Source organism: Priapulus caudatus, unplaced genomic scaffold (genome assembly GCF_000485595.1).
Source record: "Priapulus caudatus unplaced genomic scaffold, Priapulus_caudatus-5.0.1 Scaffold86, whole genome shotgun sequence".
Classification (NCBI taxonomy): Eukaryota; Metazoa; Priapulida; class Priapulimorpha; order Priapulimorphida; family Priapulidae; genus Priapulus; species Priapulus caudatus.
Window position 1 is genome coordinate 166,243 of NW_014577147.1, and position 14,790 is coordinate 181,032.

The 14,790-nt window shown below is 42.2% G+C and overlaps 1 protein-coding gene across 6 annotated transcripts; it reads right to left on the reverse strand.

Annotated features, from left to right (window-relative positions):
* Positions 1-693: 693 nt before the first annotated feature.
* On the reverse strand, positions 694-14,712 carry LOC106804764 (synaptotagmin-1-like). 6 transcript variants are annotated; one of them, XM_014806090.1, is made up of 8 exons: positions 14,555-14,712; positions 13,854-14,044; positions 10,044-10,181; positions 8,304-8,471; positions 7,783-7,956; positions 7,301-7,418; positions 3,797-3,930; positions 694-2,158 (listed from the first exon to the last, which is right to left on the reverse strand). In XM_014806090.1, the coding sequence occupies exons 1-8, from the start codon at positions 14,580-14,582 to the stop codon at positions 1,967-1,969; spliced, it is 1,143 nt and encodes a 380-aa protein (XP_014661576.1). In that variant the 5' UTR covers positions 14,583-14,712; the 3' UTR covers positions 694-1,966. The 6 variants fall into 6 exon arrangements, with proteins under 6 accessions (XP_014661576.1, XP_014661572.1, XP_014661573.1 ...); XM_014806086.1 differs by having other exon boundaries at positions 10,044-10,160; positions 14,555-14,680; XM_014806087.1 differs by lacking the exon at positions 3,797-3,930 and adding an exon at positions 5,014-5,147 and having other exon boundaries at positions 10,044-10,160; positions 14,555-14,680.
* Positions 14,713-14,790: the final 78 nt, after the last annotated feature.

The following is a 14,790-nucleotide window of genomic DNA, read 5'->3' on the forward strand; positions in this document are numbered from 1 at the left end:
TTTAAACCCATTACCGCATGCTTCTACATGTACTTCTGTTTGACGTATCTAAATGAAACCTTCTATAGGTGCTTCATGCTATTCTCTTGCGTTTCTCGCCGTGAAAGCGTCGCCCAACAGGCGTGGCCCCGGAGACAATGGATTTTCCCTATTTCCCTGTACCGACGTCACACCAGGAAAATTATCGGAAACTCCGTTGTATTCTGGCCAGAGGATTATCTATGTCGATATGGGCTATAGCACAGATAGAAACTGTGACAATGTGGAATGAGATGGCGATCGCTGGAAGCAGAAGGTAATACGTTTACGCAGTCGGTTACATACTCATACACATGAACTGTAGAATGGCGGGCATAGCGTCCCCGTCTACCAACAACGTTACACTTACCACTACTAATTTCTTTTTTATCTTACTTGCACGATACATAGAGCACGATATATGTACAGCGTTGTATATATAGCGGATAGCTCGTGATGCCTGCCTGCTCTGTAGTTCATACAAATCAAATACATACCACCACTACACCTCATTCATATTTTAATTATACTACCACTAGTACATATTTAGAGAGCGTAAAATCTCCATTTGAGTTTGTCAGTCATTCGTCTGAGGTGTAAAATCAGACTAGGCTTTAAATATTAATTAATAAATGATTAGTAAATAATTTAATGAGATCGTAACGCAACAGCATGAATAGTAAAATCAGCAGAAATTCTCCTTTTTATATGACTGATACGAATAATTCTCATAGTGTTGATGATTACGTTTATGTCGTTATATAACGAAATCAGTTATTGTGTCAACGACTTAGCATCACATCCTAAACCTGTATGTCACTGCGATTAAACACGGTCTGCGGCGGAGCTTTCCTGCAGGAAGGGGCAGACTGAAGCAATGTGTGCGTCGGAGCAAACTATGATGTATGCATCTCTATAGTTTCAGCGAGTTCTCGAGCAATAAGCACGGTTGTTGGCGTCAGGGCGTTCCCATACTATTCGGTAATAATAACAAGTATATAAATGAGGTCACCTCGTAATTTTTTTCTTTCATTGTCTTACATTGAGAACAGATCTATAGTCTGCGATAGTTAAGTTAATAGTATGTGCCAACGAGAATATACGCACTAGAGATTAATAAAAAGAATATTATATCAATAACGCGCTAACTGCAGTGAACTTTCGTTGCAACGGAAACATAATATCTTTAAGTAAAAGGATGAAAAATTATACACAACATATGAGGTTAGTGATTGATTTTTCCTCCAGTCTAGACACTAACGTTAGTATAGTCTCGAAATACACTCAACACACCTATCCGTTTTTATCATACTAAGCGTTACGACCCGATCTCACGTGAATGCATCGTATTTATACGGCTATTAACAATGCATAATTCATTAACTATGGAACTATTTTCCTTCGGCTAATACTAATGATAGACACAATGGTTTCGTGATCACAACAGCTACTTTACTGGCTTCTTGGCCATAACTATAATATTATCTCGTACATATACCCACTTTAGACATTTCGTAGCAGCAGTTAAGTGCATACGAATCTATTCACGTATTCCTACATGTCTCCGACGCAATTCGATAGAGTATACAACATTATTAAGTAACTATACAACTTATCGGTATGTATATACGCTACGGGAAACTGGCAAGAGAACGTCTTATATAGAGCGAATAAGCATAACAGCGAAGCCATGGAGTAGAAGCAAAAATCATGCTCTGGACAAATTAACTGCGTTAACACCTAGCCGAAGGGTTCCAGTAAAATTCTCACTGAAGAACACAATTCCCAAATATCAGTATAGAGGGCGTTTAAGTGCATCTTCCCCGCTCTTTTCCAAATCCGGCGTGACGCGAAAAAATAGAAACATGACCAGCGTGGGAAAACAGATGCCAAGGCTAGGCAGTGGGGAACCATCGGCGCATGTGACACAACCGCTGCTGCCGCCGCCTTAGTCCTTCTTGCCATCCTCGAGCTCGAGTAGGGTGTGCCACTGTGCGATCGGTCTCCGTGGCGAGGCCAACATGTCGCTCCAATGACGCAGCGCCGATCCGGTGGAGTTGCAGCCAAGAATGACGCGGCCAATGGCTTCAGAGGATCCGATCCTGTCATAGTCGACTACGGTGACGATCAATGACACTTTCTGCGCCATAGAAACGAGACAGGAACGAGTGTTAGCAAGAACCTCCGGTATAGGGCGCGGCGAACGCAGTTGAAAAGTTAAAGGGGGAAGTCATCGGGGTTCGTCGCTTATTATATCGATACTCGTACCTCGTAAGACCAAGATACCCCCTAAACAACATGATAGTAAAACCTCGTAACACAATTGTTTAAAGTTCGACCGGGCTCCACAGTTCCCCAACTACTATTGTATCATACGTAACTCACCACATCAACCAGATTTCTCCTGGTTATACATATCGTACATTAATTGACAGTATCTTCCCTGCAGATGTGATTCGCGTTCGCACTTAACGCATCTCATCATCTTTCTACAGCTATGTAATAGTCGGTGACTACGACTTGAGTACAGTCTTGATCACCATTTCTTTGCAGCTGCCAATATTCATTGATGTGACGAGGCACGTATCAAGAACCGTGTAGGTGGTTTATTACGCACACTGTTTCGTCACGTATTTTTATTACTAATATTTAGATTAGGATATTACCATGTACATAACATTTTTGGAAATAAATTCACAATCGCTTTCTTTTTTCTATTATTTTGTTTCAATCTAAATATCCTAATTAGGTATCTCAATTTTAAAATAATAAGTCAATGAAAAAAATCGCTGTCAATTAAAGATTCGAGGTTGTGTGAAATTTAATTGTAATAATTCCTACACAAAACATCTCGTTTATTTGCGGATAAACCGTAAACACGATATAGATTAATTACTTTCTAAAATTTTCTTAGCCAAATTATATGGATCTAACGTATCATACATAAGGTTACTTAAGATGTTTTCTCCTGATCGATACACTACGTTAATCCCGAGACAATAGCTGTTCTCCTACAAAAAAAGCTTTTATGCAATACAATTACGCGTTACATAAACCGCGTGTCAACACTATATGCGTAAATAGAATAGTAATAAGAAATCAAGTTGACGTGTTTAAACTGACGCCTGTGGAAAATATGGAGTTCTCGTTTTGAACCGCTGTGGCATTAATAGAAGCAGAACACTTATATTTTGCATGTATCTCAAAACGACTAACACGCGAAACGAGCTTTTTTGTCATGATTACACCACGAATTTTTACGAGTTTAAAAAATGCGATCGATCTAACCTCCTTTGCACGGTAAGTATCGTGGATTCTTTCGCGATATTTTAACGCAGATAACATCACCCAACTCCCGTCGCAAATAGCGCGAAAAAGACTAAAGTAAAATACGATTAATACGATGACAAAAAGCAAACATGCAAAAATACATGCGGAAAAATTCGAGAAACGTTTGGAAACACAACACTGCGCTCGTTTCAAAACTCGCAGGTACTACCGTATAAAAACGTACTACGTATCTACGGAAAGATGAAACGGCTTCCGATGTCATGGCGACGATGTACTGAAGGCTTTCAAAGGTGGACGAAACGATGTATATGCGACAAAATTTCTCATATTCGCTGTGCTGTCGAATGTACATAGCGTATCTGAATTTTCATGTTGGAAGGCGGGATGAAATATGTACGTCCGTTTTGACGTATAACAGAAAAAGTAGTTTTCCAGCCTCTGGCGGCACTCCAATACATCACTGACCGGTGGTGCCATCTGCAGTTACCTGTATCTGTTCGAAGGGCACTTCGAACGTGAAGGATTCATTATAGTAGGGATTTAGTGTGCACTTCTTTATACTCGTTTTCTTCTTCTTTATTCGCTTGCCGTTTTGCATCAAGGCGATTTTAACGTACGGGTCTGAAGAGCGAAAATACATGCAAGAAAAAAAGCACAGAACAACGATGAGCAAAAAGAGTAAATCGTCAAAAGAGAAGTCTATCCGCGACTCCTGACAACGTCACTTGGTATTTTTTTATCCGGCTGTCGGGTTCACCTGTCGTGTTGGCCTGTACCCTGGTGAGCTCTCCCTTGGGAAATCATTCATCCCGGTCTTGCAACCTAACGATCGCAAGTTCATAATTTTCCCATAGGTTTAGGACAACTTCGTGATTTCGAAATCGGAATACCGGATTGTTGTGGACCCCAACTCCAAATGACGTTGCGCGTCGGCTACTGTGTTACCTTCAGAACGTCACCTCTCGACTCCAGGCGTGAGGGTTGTTGGTAAAATGCTGTAAGCTCAATGTAATAAAGTATAAAGATACAAGTAAGTAGTAAGTAAGTAAAAAATATATGAATTCATGACCAAAATTGGCATCAAGCACAGTGATGAAAATAAGTCCAGCGGTCGCTGACAAAGCTGCATGCTGACTGGACAGTGAGAAGGCCATGCTAGCTGATCAGGCGTGAAAGGACAAAGGGTAAAAGCCATGACAAAACCTTTGATTTTTCCATCGAATGCAAGCGATCCAGTCAACCGGATGATGAGTCTCGGGAGGTTTTATCAGTAACTTTGTATCTATGGTGTCACAATCTTAAGCTTACTCATTCTTCGATAATGTTTAACAGAAAACATACATCCCCCCTGCCCTCCTGGTCCAAGAAAATTCGGAGATGTAACAATATTCTTTATTATCTCCAGGAACGCGCAGAATAGAAACGCGATCACACCATATCACCCACATAATAAGCCAGAATTCAATGTGACACTAACACTTCCTGGTGACCACCCATGCAAACCTTTCTGAGACATACATCCGTAAGCGCGGCAGGTAGCAAGCATTCGATGAGCCAAACCACCAACAGTTTTGCCAACAAACAAGCATGCGACATGGCGTACAAGTACATTAGCGACATGTACAGGCACATGTCTGCTTCGAGCCTCGTGCCAACTCGTGCGGGAAAGGGTAGGCGCCCCTGTCGGAGGCTGCAGGCAGCTACCTGAATCTGTTCAAAAGGGACTTCGAATGAGAAGGATTCATTGTAGTATGGATTCAACGTGTTTTTCTTTATAGTTGACTTCTTCTTCTTGAGCCGTTTGTTTCCAAGGAATAGACCCAGCTTGATGTAGGGATCTACAGCGGCAACAAAAGACAGGAACGTTGGACCAGACCCTGTGTACACTCACAGCCATGGCCGCGGCAATCAACAGCTACTGGGCACATTATTATATACGCATAACGACAAAAATGTCTCAAAAATAGTAAAAAGCACTTCACAGATACTGACAACGGTACGTGTGTGTCTGACGTTTATGCTTTCCTACAGAAAAATGTGACCAAACCAAGAAAAACCCAGTAAAACTCAGTCGTTCTGCACTGCTATACTAAAACTAATATACGGCTTACACGTAGCTATCTTCTAGATCTACTTCCACTCAGCGTATCAGTGTGGACAGGTGTTGGCATAAAAACATTTGGTCACAGAAACCGCAACGGGCACAGGTGATATAATCAACTATTATGATTAAGGAGACATGGAAGACACACACTATAACAATGTGACAAACCCACTGTAGAAACTAACTGCCTACGTGGTTTGCAACATTGTACTTATAAACATATAGCAGTCAGTTCTGCTACATAGCTGGACAGGCAAGGGAGCTAGGCCTATATTGGTGGGTGGATGAGTGACCATTGACAGGGAGAATATCATATAATCTGTCAACGTCCACAGTACCACATACATTCCTTGTGCGTATAATCGCGATATGGATACTTTTCAGAGCATCCACGCAAATTTTATTCAGGATTGTCAATTTCACCCCAACGCCAAAGGAAGTATATGTGATACTGCGTCGTTGTAACAAAAACGAAACGTGGTTCGGTCGAGACACAGTGCTTTTCGTGGCATGTGCAGATATATATGTGGGTGCGCAACCCAAACAATGCAGCACACGCGAGCGGCGGGATTCTTGCCGTGTGTGTAAACGTGATTGGTGTATATATATACAGGTGACGAAGGGGATAGTAAACACACATAATTATAAAAGGGTATGAACGCAGGAGAGAGAGAGAGAGAGAGAGAGAGAGAGAGAGAGAGAGTGGTACGTGTTGTGCATGGTGCTGTTGGTAGTGTTTATACGTGCACAGTGCAACCGCGTCGTTGTCGCTGTACCACGGCAGGCACAACCATCTCGCACCGTACGCACCGTGTACCGGGCTGCATTCCGCTCTATTAGTACACACACCACTGCTATGTACAAAGATGCTAGACCAGACTCGTGCTGGGTGTAGTTCCGATTGCAGGAATTTTGCTCGCGTTCGTCTTCCAGCGTTTTTGCAGCAGGCATCGGCAATCAGAGTGTGGGAGAAGCAGTGATCGCTGGAAAGTCGAGGCCGCCCGCAGTACAATGTACTTTAGCAGCAGCATCCCAAGGAACGCACATTAGGGGGCACTGCGCACGTGATGGACAAACTAGTGGTGGCGAGCGTAGATATTACACGCTCAATAAAGTGACGCTAGCCCATGTATAGCAGAGTAATTTAAGCAGAGGCCTTTTAATAGCAGAGGTAATTTAAGCAGAGGTCTTTTAATAGCAGAGGTAATTTAAGCAATATCGCGGCTGTGAAATGACGCGCCGCCGTTACGCTTGCTGCCAGCGTGCGTGTATTGTGAGTTGTAATTTAATTAATTACAAGACATTATGTTATTATTCGTGAGTTTCAACGTTTTGCAATATACACATTTACATTAGAGAGTCTCCCCTTACACTACTGTGACACTATGAACGATTCTTCTCGTATAACACGCAGCATGCACGCAAGGACATACGTATATACGCACGCAGGCACGCATGTATGCGAACACATGTACGCGGGAATGTGCAAGAGCTGCACGCGCGCGAGGGCAGGAACACGCGCACGCACGTATGCTCACTCATTCGCTCGAACACGCGAACACACGCACGCATGCACGCACGATAGCATGCACGCACGCGGACGTAATCTCATCTCGATAACCTGGTTTTAAACATCAGGGAAAAAATAACATGAAATAATTCAATTCTCAATTCTCTATTCTGCAATCTCAGACTACTGCATCTCTGTTTCCTTTAATCTTAAGTGCCGAGGCAAGAACAGCATTGGTAGTGAAACCACCTTGAAACAAAATTAGTCGCATTAAAACAATATAAGCTCCAACAATGTATAGAATTTCACTCGTTTCAGCCACTTCGGTCTATACCACAACCTCTCCCTTGATTTTAAGCAGAGTCATCAAAACGTACCTGAGAGACCACCAACGTCCATTTTCTTTAAGTTCTTTGCCTCTAGGATAACCACGGTCAGTTTACCAGCAGTCGGAACGTAACGCAGTGAGAAACAGATATCTCCAAGTTTGTTTTCCTAGCAAGAGATTAGTAACAGTTGAGAATACGAGTTGAAACTGCGAGGTGTGACTGTGGCTTGAAACTGTGAGTCGAGACTGCGATTTCAGATTGAGAGGTGACTGTGAGTGGTGGTTGAGTCTGCGGCATGATACGAAACATATGACATTGGGGCTTTCCTTGACATAAAGAGCTCACGGTGGTTAATCCTCTACCCGCTTGACTCTATGGTACAGCGTGTAGAAGACGGTTTCACGTATTCTCCGAGATCATGATAGAGAACATTTTTGTAGGGATGTTTATCTGTAGATCAATCAATTAATCAATCAATCAAACAACCAATCAATTAATTAATCAATCAATCAACCAACGTGTGCATGTACCTTCTCCGCGTCGACCTCTGCACTCGTCACATCTCTCCATTCTTCGACGACCTGTCCTAGATCAACCTGGTTCAGCGCCACCCTCACTTCACCAATCTGGTCATGCTTAGAGAAGCGGTCAAAATCGTAGATCGCGAAGATGAGGGTCTTAGATGCAAGGTCAGCATAGGGCACCTAATGGAAATTCAGTGTAAGTACAGCTGCGGACACTTTGATGATATTATCTAGACCTACAAGCTTGTTTGAGCAACGAAACTGATGATGTGTATGCACACGCAAATATCAAATATGTAAATTAAGTGATGACATTAAACTAATCACCCTTGTCTGGATTTTCATACGCGAGCAGAATATGACAGATGGGTAATATTAGATAAATTAACGAGGTAATAACAGTAAAGTATTAATGTAATATACCCAATGGATTTATACAGAATACCAACCATGCAGCCATGCCTAAACGTCACCCTCACACCCTCACTCTTCGCAATCTTACCAGAGCCGTACGATGAGTAACTAACCTTGAAGATGAAGGTCTCATTAAAGACTGGATTCAGGGTTTTTCGGTGCACCTTCGTCTCGAACTTCTTTTTTTTGTCCGGCATCAGGTAGACCTTGACGTAAGGGTCAGACGTGCCAGACATGTCCATTCCGGGAAGCTCTTCCGCCTGCAGCACTGTCACTGCCAGCTGCCGTGCGGTGACACAGACAGTGACATGGAGAATTAATCAGGTGACACACACGTACGCAAACGCCCCCATCCCAAAAACAAAACAAAACAGAAAAAATGGCAAGAGAAGAAAAAAGAGAAAGAGAGGCAGAAGGAAGGAGAAAAGCAGAGACGAGCAAATCCCGGATGAAACACACCATGCATCTTCATAAAGTAATATCAATTTTGCATTGAGCTTTGATTGAAGATAAAGACGAAGCTCAATAACCTATTCAACTGCACTCTTGACGTGATGCGTCCATGATGCCGAGGCAAGCCGAGGATTGACACTTTGTGTCCTCCAATCACAGCCTACGCCGCACCTCTCTTTGAAATTTTTATAAGTGGGGACCCATTACAATACCAAATCGCCGATCTCAGGAACTAGGGCATTCTGCTAGGCTAGAACGGTTTCCTACGATAGATTTTTTTCACAAAAACGAAAATAACACGCTGTTTAGCGCACTGCGCTACGTACTTCTGTTGAATTTTCGCATCTCCTTAATCAGAATAAGCCCCGCCTTCTTCGTTGATGGGCATGAATGGGGCGTTACCGACGTGACCAGTTCCTATACCGACTCTGTTTACTTTTTGTAAATAATGAAATGCCCGGCTGATGCTAGACTGGTACCCGTTTGCCACCTTTACTCCGGCAAGTATCCTTCGCTACACTGACGCTGTTAGTGTAGCGTGTGGAACTGTCGACCGGGTACCAGTCTAGGCCGATGCCAAGCTACATGCAGTGCACCTTCGTACACTCAGGATAGTCGTAAATTGAGCTCATGAGCGAGAGCGCTATCTGTCGTGGAGTTTGGGCCGATGCGATGCATTTTCTGCGTTTTCTGCGTGATTATTATTTTGCGCAGGCACTCATTTTGAAAATCCTCCAACATTTTTACTTCTTCCATTAAGTCCATGTTTCACTGTTACTTAGGAAGGAAGGTAAAACTGTGCATTCGTATAATTTTACTCTTGCTTTTATAGTATGATTTCCATAATTTTGCTCTTCTGCCCATGATAATATTTCCCTCATCATGAACCTACATTTTTCAGTTCGGACTCTTATCATATTGTTATAACCTCCTATATCATTAATTAAATCCCCTAGGTATAAATATTTGGTGAATTGTTTGATTACTTGGTTGCCTATTAATATCTCTTTCTCTATCCTTTCTTTGTTGGTGAATTTTATAACCATTGTATTTGTTTTGTTCATATTATATTCTAATCATTTTGATTCAGCTAATCTGGAGCATGACTGAGCGATTTTTGTTACTGTTTTATAATCTCCAATTCCTAGAATATCGTCCATATATAATCATTGTCATCTTCTAAAACTACAGACCATCCGCTGACCGCTGTGGAGACGTGCGCCGGGCCTGGAATTTGGCGCACATCTCCACTGCGGACAGCGCTTCATACTTGAACATCCCCGCTGTCGCGTGCGCATATCCCGCGGAACTGCGCGTCTCATCCGCGCGCAGCGCTTAGGATCAACAGCAAAGCTGTTCCACGCAATCTTGTATCATGTCTCTCTGGTTTCGGGCATTACCTGATTTTGTTGAAAGTCATAGTCCAGCTTGAATTGCAGTCGTCCGAGCTTCACCTCTGACTTGGTGCTTTCTATTTCCTCCTGTTCCATATTGCCTTCAAGTTCCTCCATGTCCGGCTGCACCTGCGTAACAAGCAACTGAAAGAGAGACGGATGCGTCGTGAGGATGAGAGAGGACACGTGGGCCCATAGGTTTGCAAATAATAGAATGGTGTTATAGTAGTGTTACAATAAATTAAGACAACGCAATGCACACAGACACACACGCGCACGCGCGCATGCACGCACACACTGTCGAGTATAAATTTAAATTTTAAACTAGAAAAACTTTCATTTATTAAGTATCATAAAAACTATTCATGCATAGGAACCTAATTGTTGTCTACTATTTTGATAACTATATAACAAATATTAAGAATATTTAATTAAAGTACAGTACAATTTTGCATAGATTTCATTAGGGTTACCAAGAGATTAATTTTGTTAATTAAAGTATGGATTTAATTAAGTCACCAGACAGTTAGCTAGCTACGTAAAACAGATGACTGTTGTATTAGCTCGTTAGCGTCATGACCAGAGTAAAATAATTTATCATGGAAAGAACAAAAGAGATTGTAATAGAGTGTAATAAGAACCCGCACTGGCATGCTGTTATATACTATTATATCATTACCTCCGTACAAGTGGTTGCCATGGAAACAGTAGTTGACACGGTGATGCCGCTCCCAATGCAGAAACAACAGTTAAAATTACATCTAAACGTATACACACAGGCGCGACAAAATCACATAATTATATTCACATCATAAAGCGGCGGACGATGTTACTTGTTAAACTTTTATAATATATATAATATATAATGATATATATAAAATTATATAAGTTTTTATACGTTTTTATCCGCACAATATATTGTTTGTTCAATTATTTCATTCAAACAACCGATGAACAGGTAATAGCAAAAACATTTTTTTCAACACGTACAATAAAATGGATAACAGTGCGTGGGGGTGTATTAGGAACAGGGCCACTGTCTAAAACATGTGGGGGTTCGTTATCATGTCAATATCTGCGAGCTTTTATATAGTTTTGTATCTGTTTGCAAACAAGTTTGAACTAAGCGAGTTTTATGGATCGCGCGCCTCTATTTCTAAACAACGTGACCGGGCCGAGGTAAAAGAGATTTGGTTCCAATTTTTTGTTCGTGTCCCCAGTGTACACCAGTCCTTGTTAATTATTTAGAGCGGTAGGCCTAGATATATTATATGTGTAGCATCTGCCTATCACCACGCTCGCGTCACTCGTCAACGAATGATCTATATTTCTCATGTATACAATATGGCCGATGCGTCTTTATTGCAATGTTAACTTATTTGGGCCGTATATAGAAATGCCGCCGCCGGGCACTGACTGTACTGCTGCTGAGGCAATATTGATCCGCCGGTCAGTGAGCACAGAGTGGATCTAGAGGGATCGAGTACAGCGAGCTGCAGCACACGTACACAGTGCAGCCGCGTCTGTGAGGGAACGGCCCATAGGTCGATCGGAGGCGAGTGCAAACAGAGCGCGATCCTATGAAGATTGTATACTGCGATGCTACGACAAGCGCGATATCGGGTAAACGCTACATGGACGAACTGACATCTATCGTCAGTCGACGAAAACCCTCTCTCGCAAGTCTTCTCGAAATAGATGCGTAATATTGACATTCAACAATGAGCTGAGATAATGGCAGACATGCAAAGACTCCCTTTAAGACGTCTACTCTCAGCCATGTTAGTGAATTCGATTTCCAGCTCAAAAGCTATCTCGATGTGTCTAATAACACCTTGTTAAAATGCCCCCGTTCAGCCCATCACACTGTAAATGTGGCTATATGTCAAGGAATGGCTTTTCGGCTACTGTAATGGGTCATAATAAAACATCCGTTTTGATCGTTATACCACCACCCTCTTAAACGCGACTACTTCTTCTTCTTTTTCTTCTTCTTCTTCTTCTTCTTCTTCTTTTTCTTCTTCTTCTTCTTCTTCTTCTTCTCAGGTCACTACACTACGCTCGACCTATAGCCACTGCAGCACACAGTACCTGGCACGGTGGTTGAAAACCTCCGTTATGTGCTTAGTCACTGTCGCCATAATACAATGCAAACGATACCATCTATTCGCTCTAAAGGCGATATATTTGACACGGTTACTTAACTGCTGATTCATGGCCGACTATTGTTATTAATCATGCTAGACTATCGAGCGTGTAGCATACACTGCAAACCTTCGCATCATGACGACGTGTGCGCGATAGACGGCGGGTTCGATGGCAGCGTTGTGTAAAAGAAGAAGTTGAGTGGGCGAAGCAGTGTAATGAAAGTATCGGCATGCTGCTCTACGCAGACTTGTATAGCCGTGTATCGACTGCGTGCGAGATAATGATGAGGTCCGTGCAAGTAGTATACTCGTGCTTAGCACTGCAGCTACGAGATGTGTTATCGAGATAATTACGGCAGGTTAAGGAAGCAGTTAGAACAGCGTAGCTATTAGAGAATAGAGAAAATCACGAAAATCTAAGGGCAGGTCATCGAGAACTATTTCGACGTGGAATTGCTTCGGCAGAAAATACTTATACATAATCAGATTGTTATTGCGTTGCCATGAATTTAACACAAAATGGAAAGTGGGTGAGTCCGCATATATAACTGAAGAAGTAAGATTTTCGAATGGTGACTGTCATATTTCTACGGCGTCACATCCGCCGAAAGAACATGTGTCTGAAAACAAGCTAAAGCCAAAATTGCAAAATCAAAACATCCGACACTGGAAATGTTTACATTTTGGCACTACATCATCGTGTCGTAGATTTGGCACGTGCAACATCAGCCAATTACATGAACACACCTCTCTCCCTTTCCCTCACTCTCCTTCCATTCTCTAGCTTTCTTTCTCTTTCTTTCTCGTTTCCTCTCTTTCCGTCCGTTTCGCTCTCTCACACATACAACACGCACATAATCGCTCTTATTCTCTTTCTCTCTCTTTCTCTCTCTCCCTCTCTACATTCCTCTCTTTCCCCAAAAAAATCTGGAGTACCAGGAGGATCGACATTTTAATAACCGCTGACTTCTCAACAATAAGGCGAACTTAATGCGGACTCGCGCACACTTTAACTCAATTTTGTACAGATTTAGATGACAGCATAATGATAATCTCTTATTTCCTGCAATAAGCGTGATCGGTCCGCGCCCAGTACTCATCTCACAACTGCCGACAGAATACAATAATAGTTCACAAGAACAAGCGTTTATATTCACCCTTTCCGCATTAGTTTAATAATTTCAGAAATCAAAGCAATAGGCCTGATGACGTAAAAGCCTTCTGCCAAGACCCATGCCTAGTTCATCTTAGAATACCCAAACATGGCTGCCTGGGTCCAGAGCATCGTGATAGTTTATCTAGGTATTGTTGCCTCCAATCAGACGGGTGCGCTCAACTTACCCCTTGCATACAATAATGAACGGATGATTTCATCAACGGATCAAAGAGAATATATTTACCATTGCGATGGGCAGCCATGCCAGCAAAGGGTATTCTTCCAAACCAATTACAAGCGAAATGAAAAATGGATTGTATTACATTAACAGGTCAAGTCGTCTGTGTAAAATAGTCTACGACTGATTATTAAGGCCAACTTGCTGATGATCAGGATAAATATAAATTCCACCTAATTCTGAGTAAATGCACTGAATCAGTGCTGGTTATAGAGAAGGTATCGCCGCCGCAGTATTTGTATAACTGCGAGCGTGATGGTATTAGAGATACACACCTTCTCCTTATACTCCTTCCCCAGGAGTTGCACGCTCTTGAGGTCGACGGCACCCTTTAGACCTTTCTTTGCGAGCGCTTCTTTCTTTTTCCTCCATTTCTTAAGGATCCAGCGCTTGCAGCAGCAGAAGAAGATGAGCAGAATGACGAGAGCAATGGCTATGGCGATGGCGATGATAGCCGCCTTAGACACTAAACGAAACAGTAACAATATAACAATCAGTTGCCATTGGCGATATAATCAAAATTGAGATACACTCAGCTAGTCTGCACGCACTAGCAATAATAGCAATACAAAAGCCAGATGCAACTGTGAGATTAAACCCCCATAGGCGTACACAGCATTGGTTGAATAATGAAACCTGACAATATTTTTGCAATGAGCGGTTCCTGGAGCTACAGTAGCAACAAACGTCAGTTCCCATCCAAGATCGGCTAATCAATACATATATGCATGAGTGGTTGGGAGGCCTTGATATAAACTACTGAGTCTATTGTATAAATGCTGTATATGTTTTTAAAGCGTGCATTCCATCAAGAATGAGGAATGAATCAGAGAATGCGTGCGGAAAACCTACACGCAATCACAATTGCATAGACCTATAAAGGTATACGTAAAGTTGCCGCCGTTGCATATTGCAGGTGCACTTTATTCCATTTGTAAACAAGAACGATGGCCGTGTAATAACGTGATGTACTTACGACCAAGCTGTTCTTCTAGTTTGTTCATGACTTCGTCGGCCTTGTCCTTTAATGTGGATTTCGAAGACACGTCAGCTGCCGCAGAGGTGGTGACATCTAGAGTACCGGCTGGAGAAACGCCATCCAACGCATTTGTTTCTTTGGTATCTACCTCCTCATCTGTATGAAAGCAGTGATACCCCACGTGTACGAACCTTTCTTTATATATATATATATATATATACATATACATATAT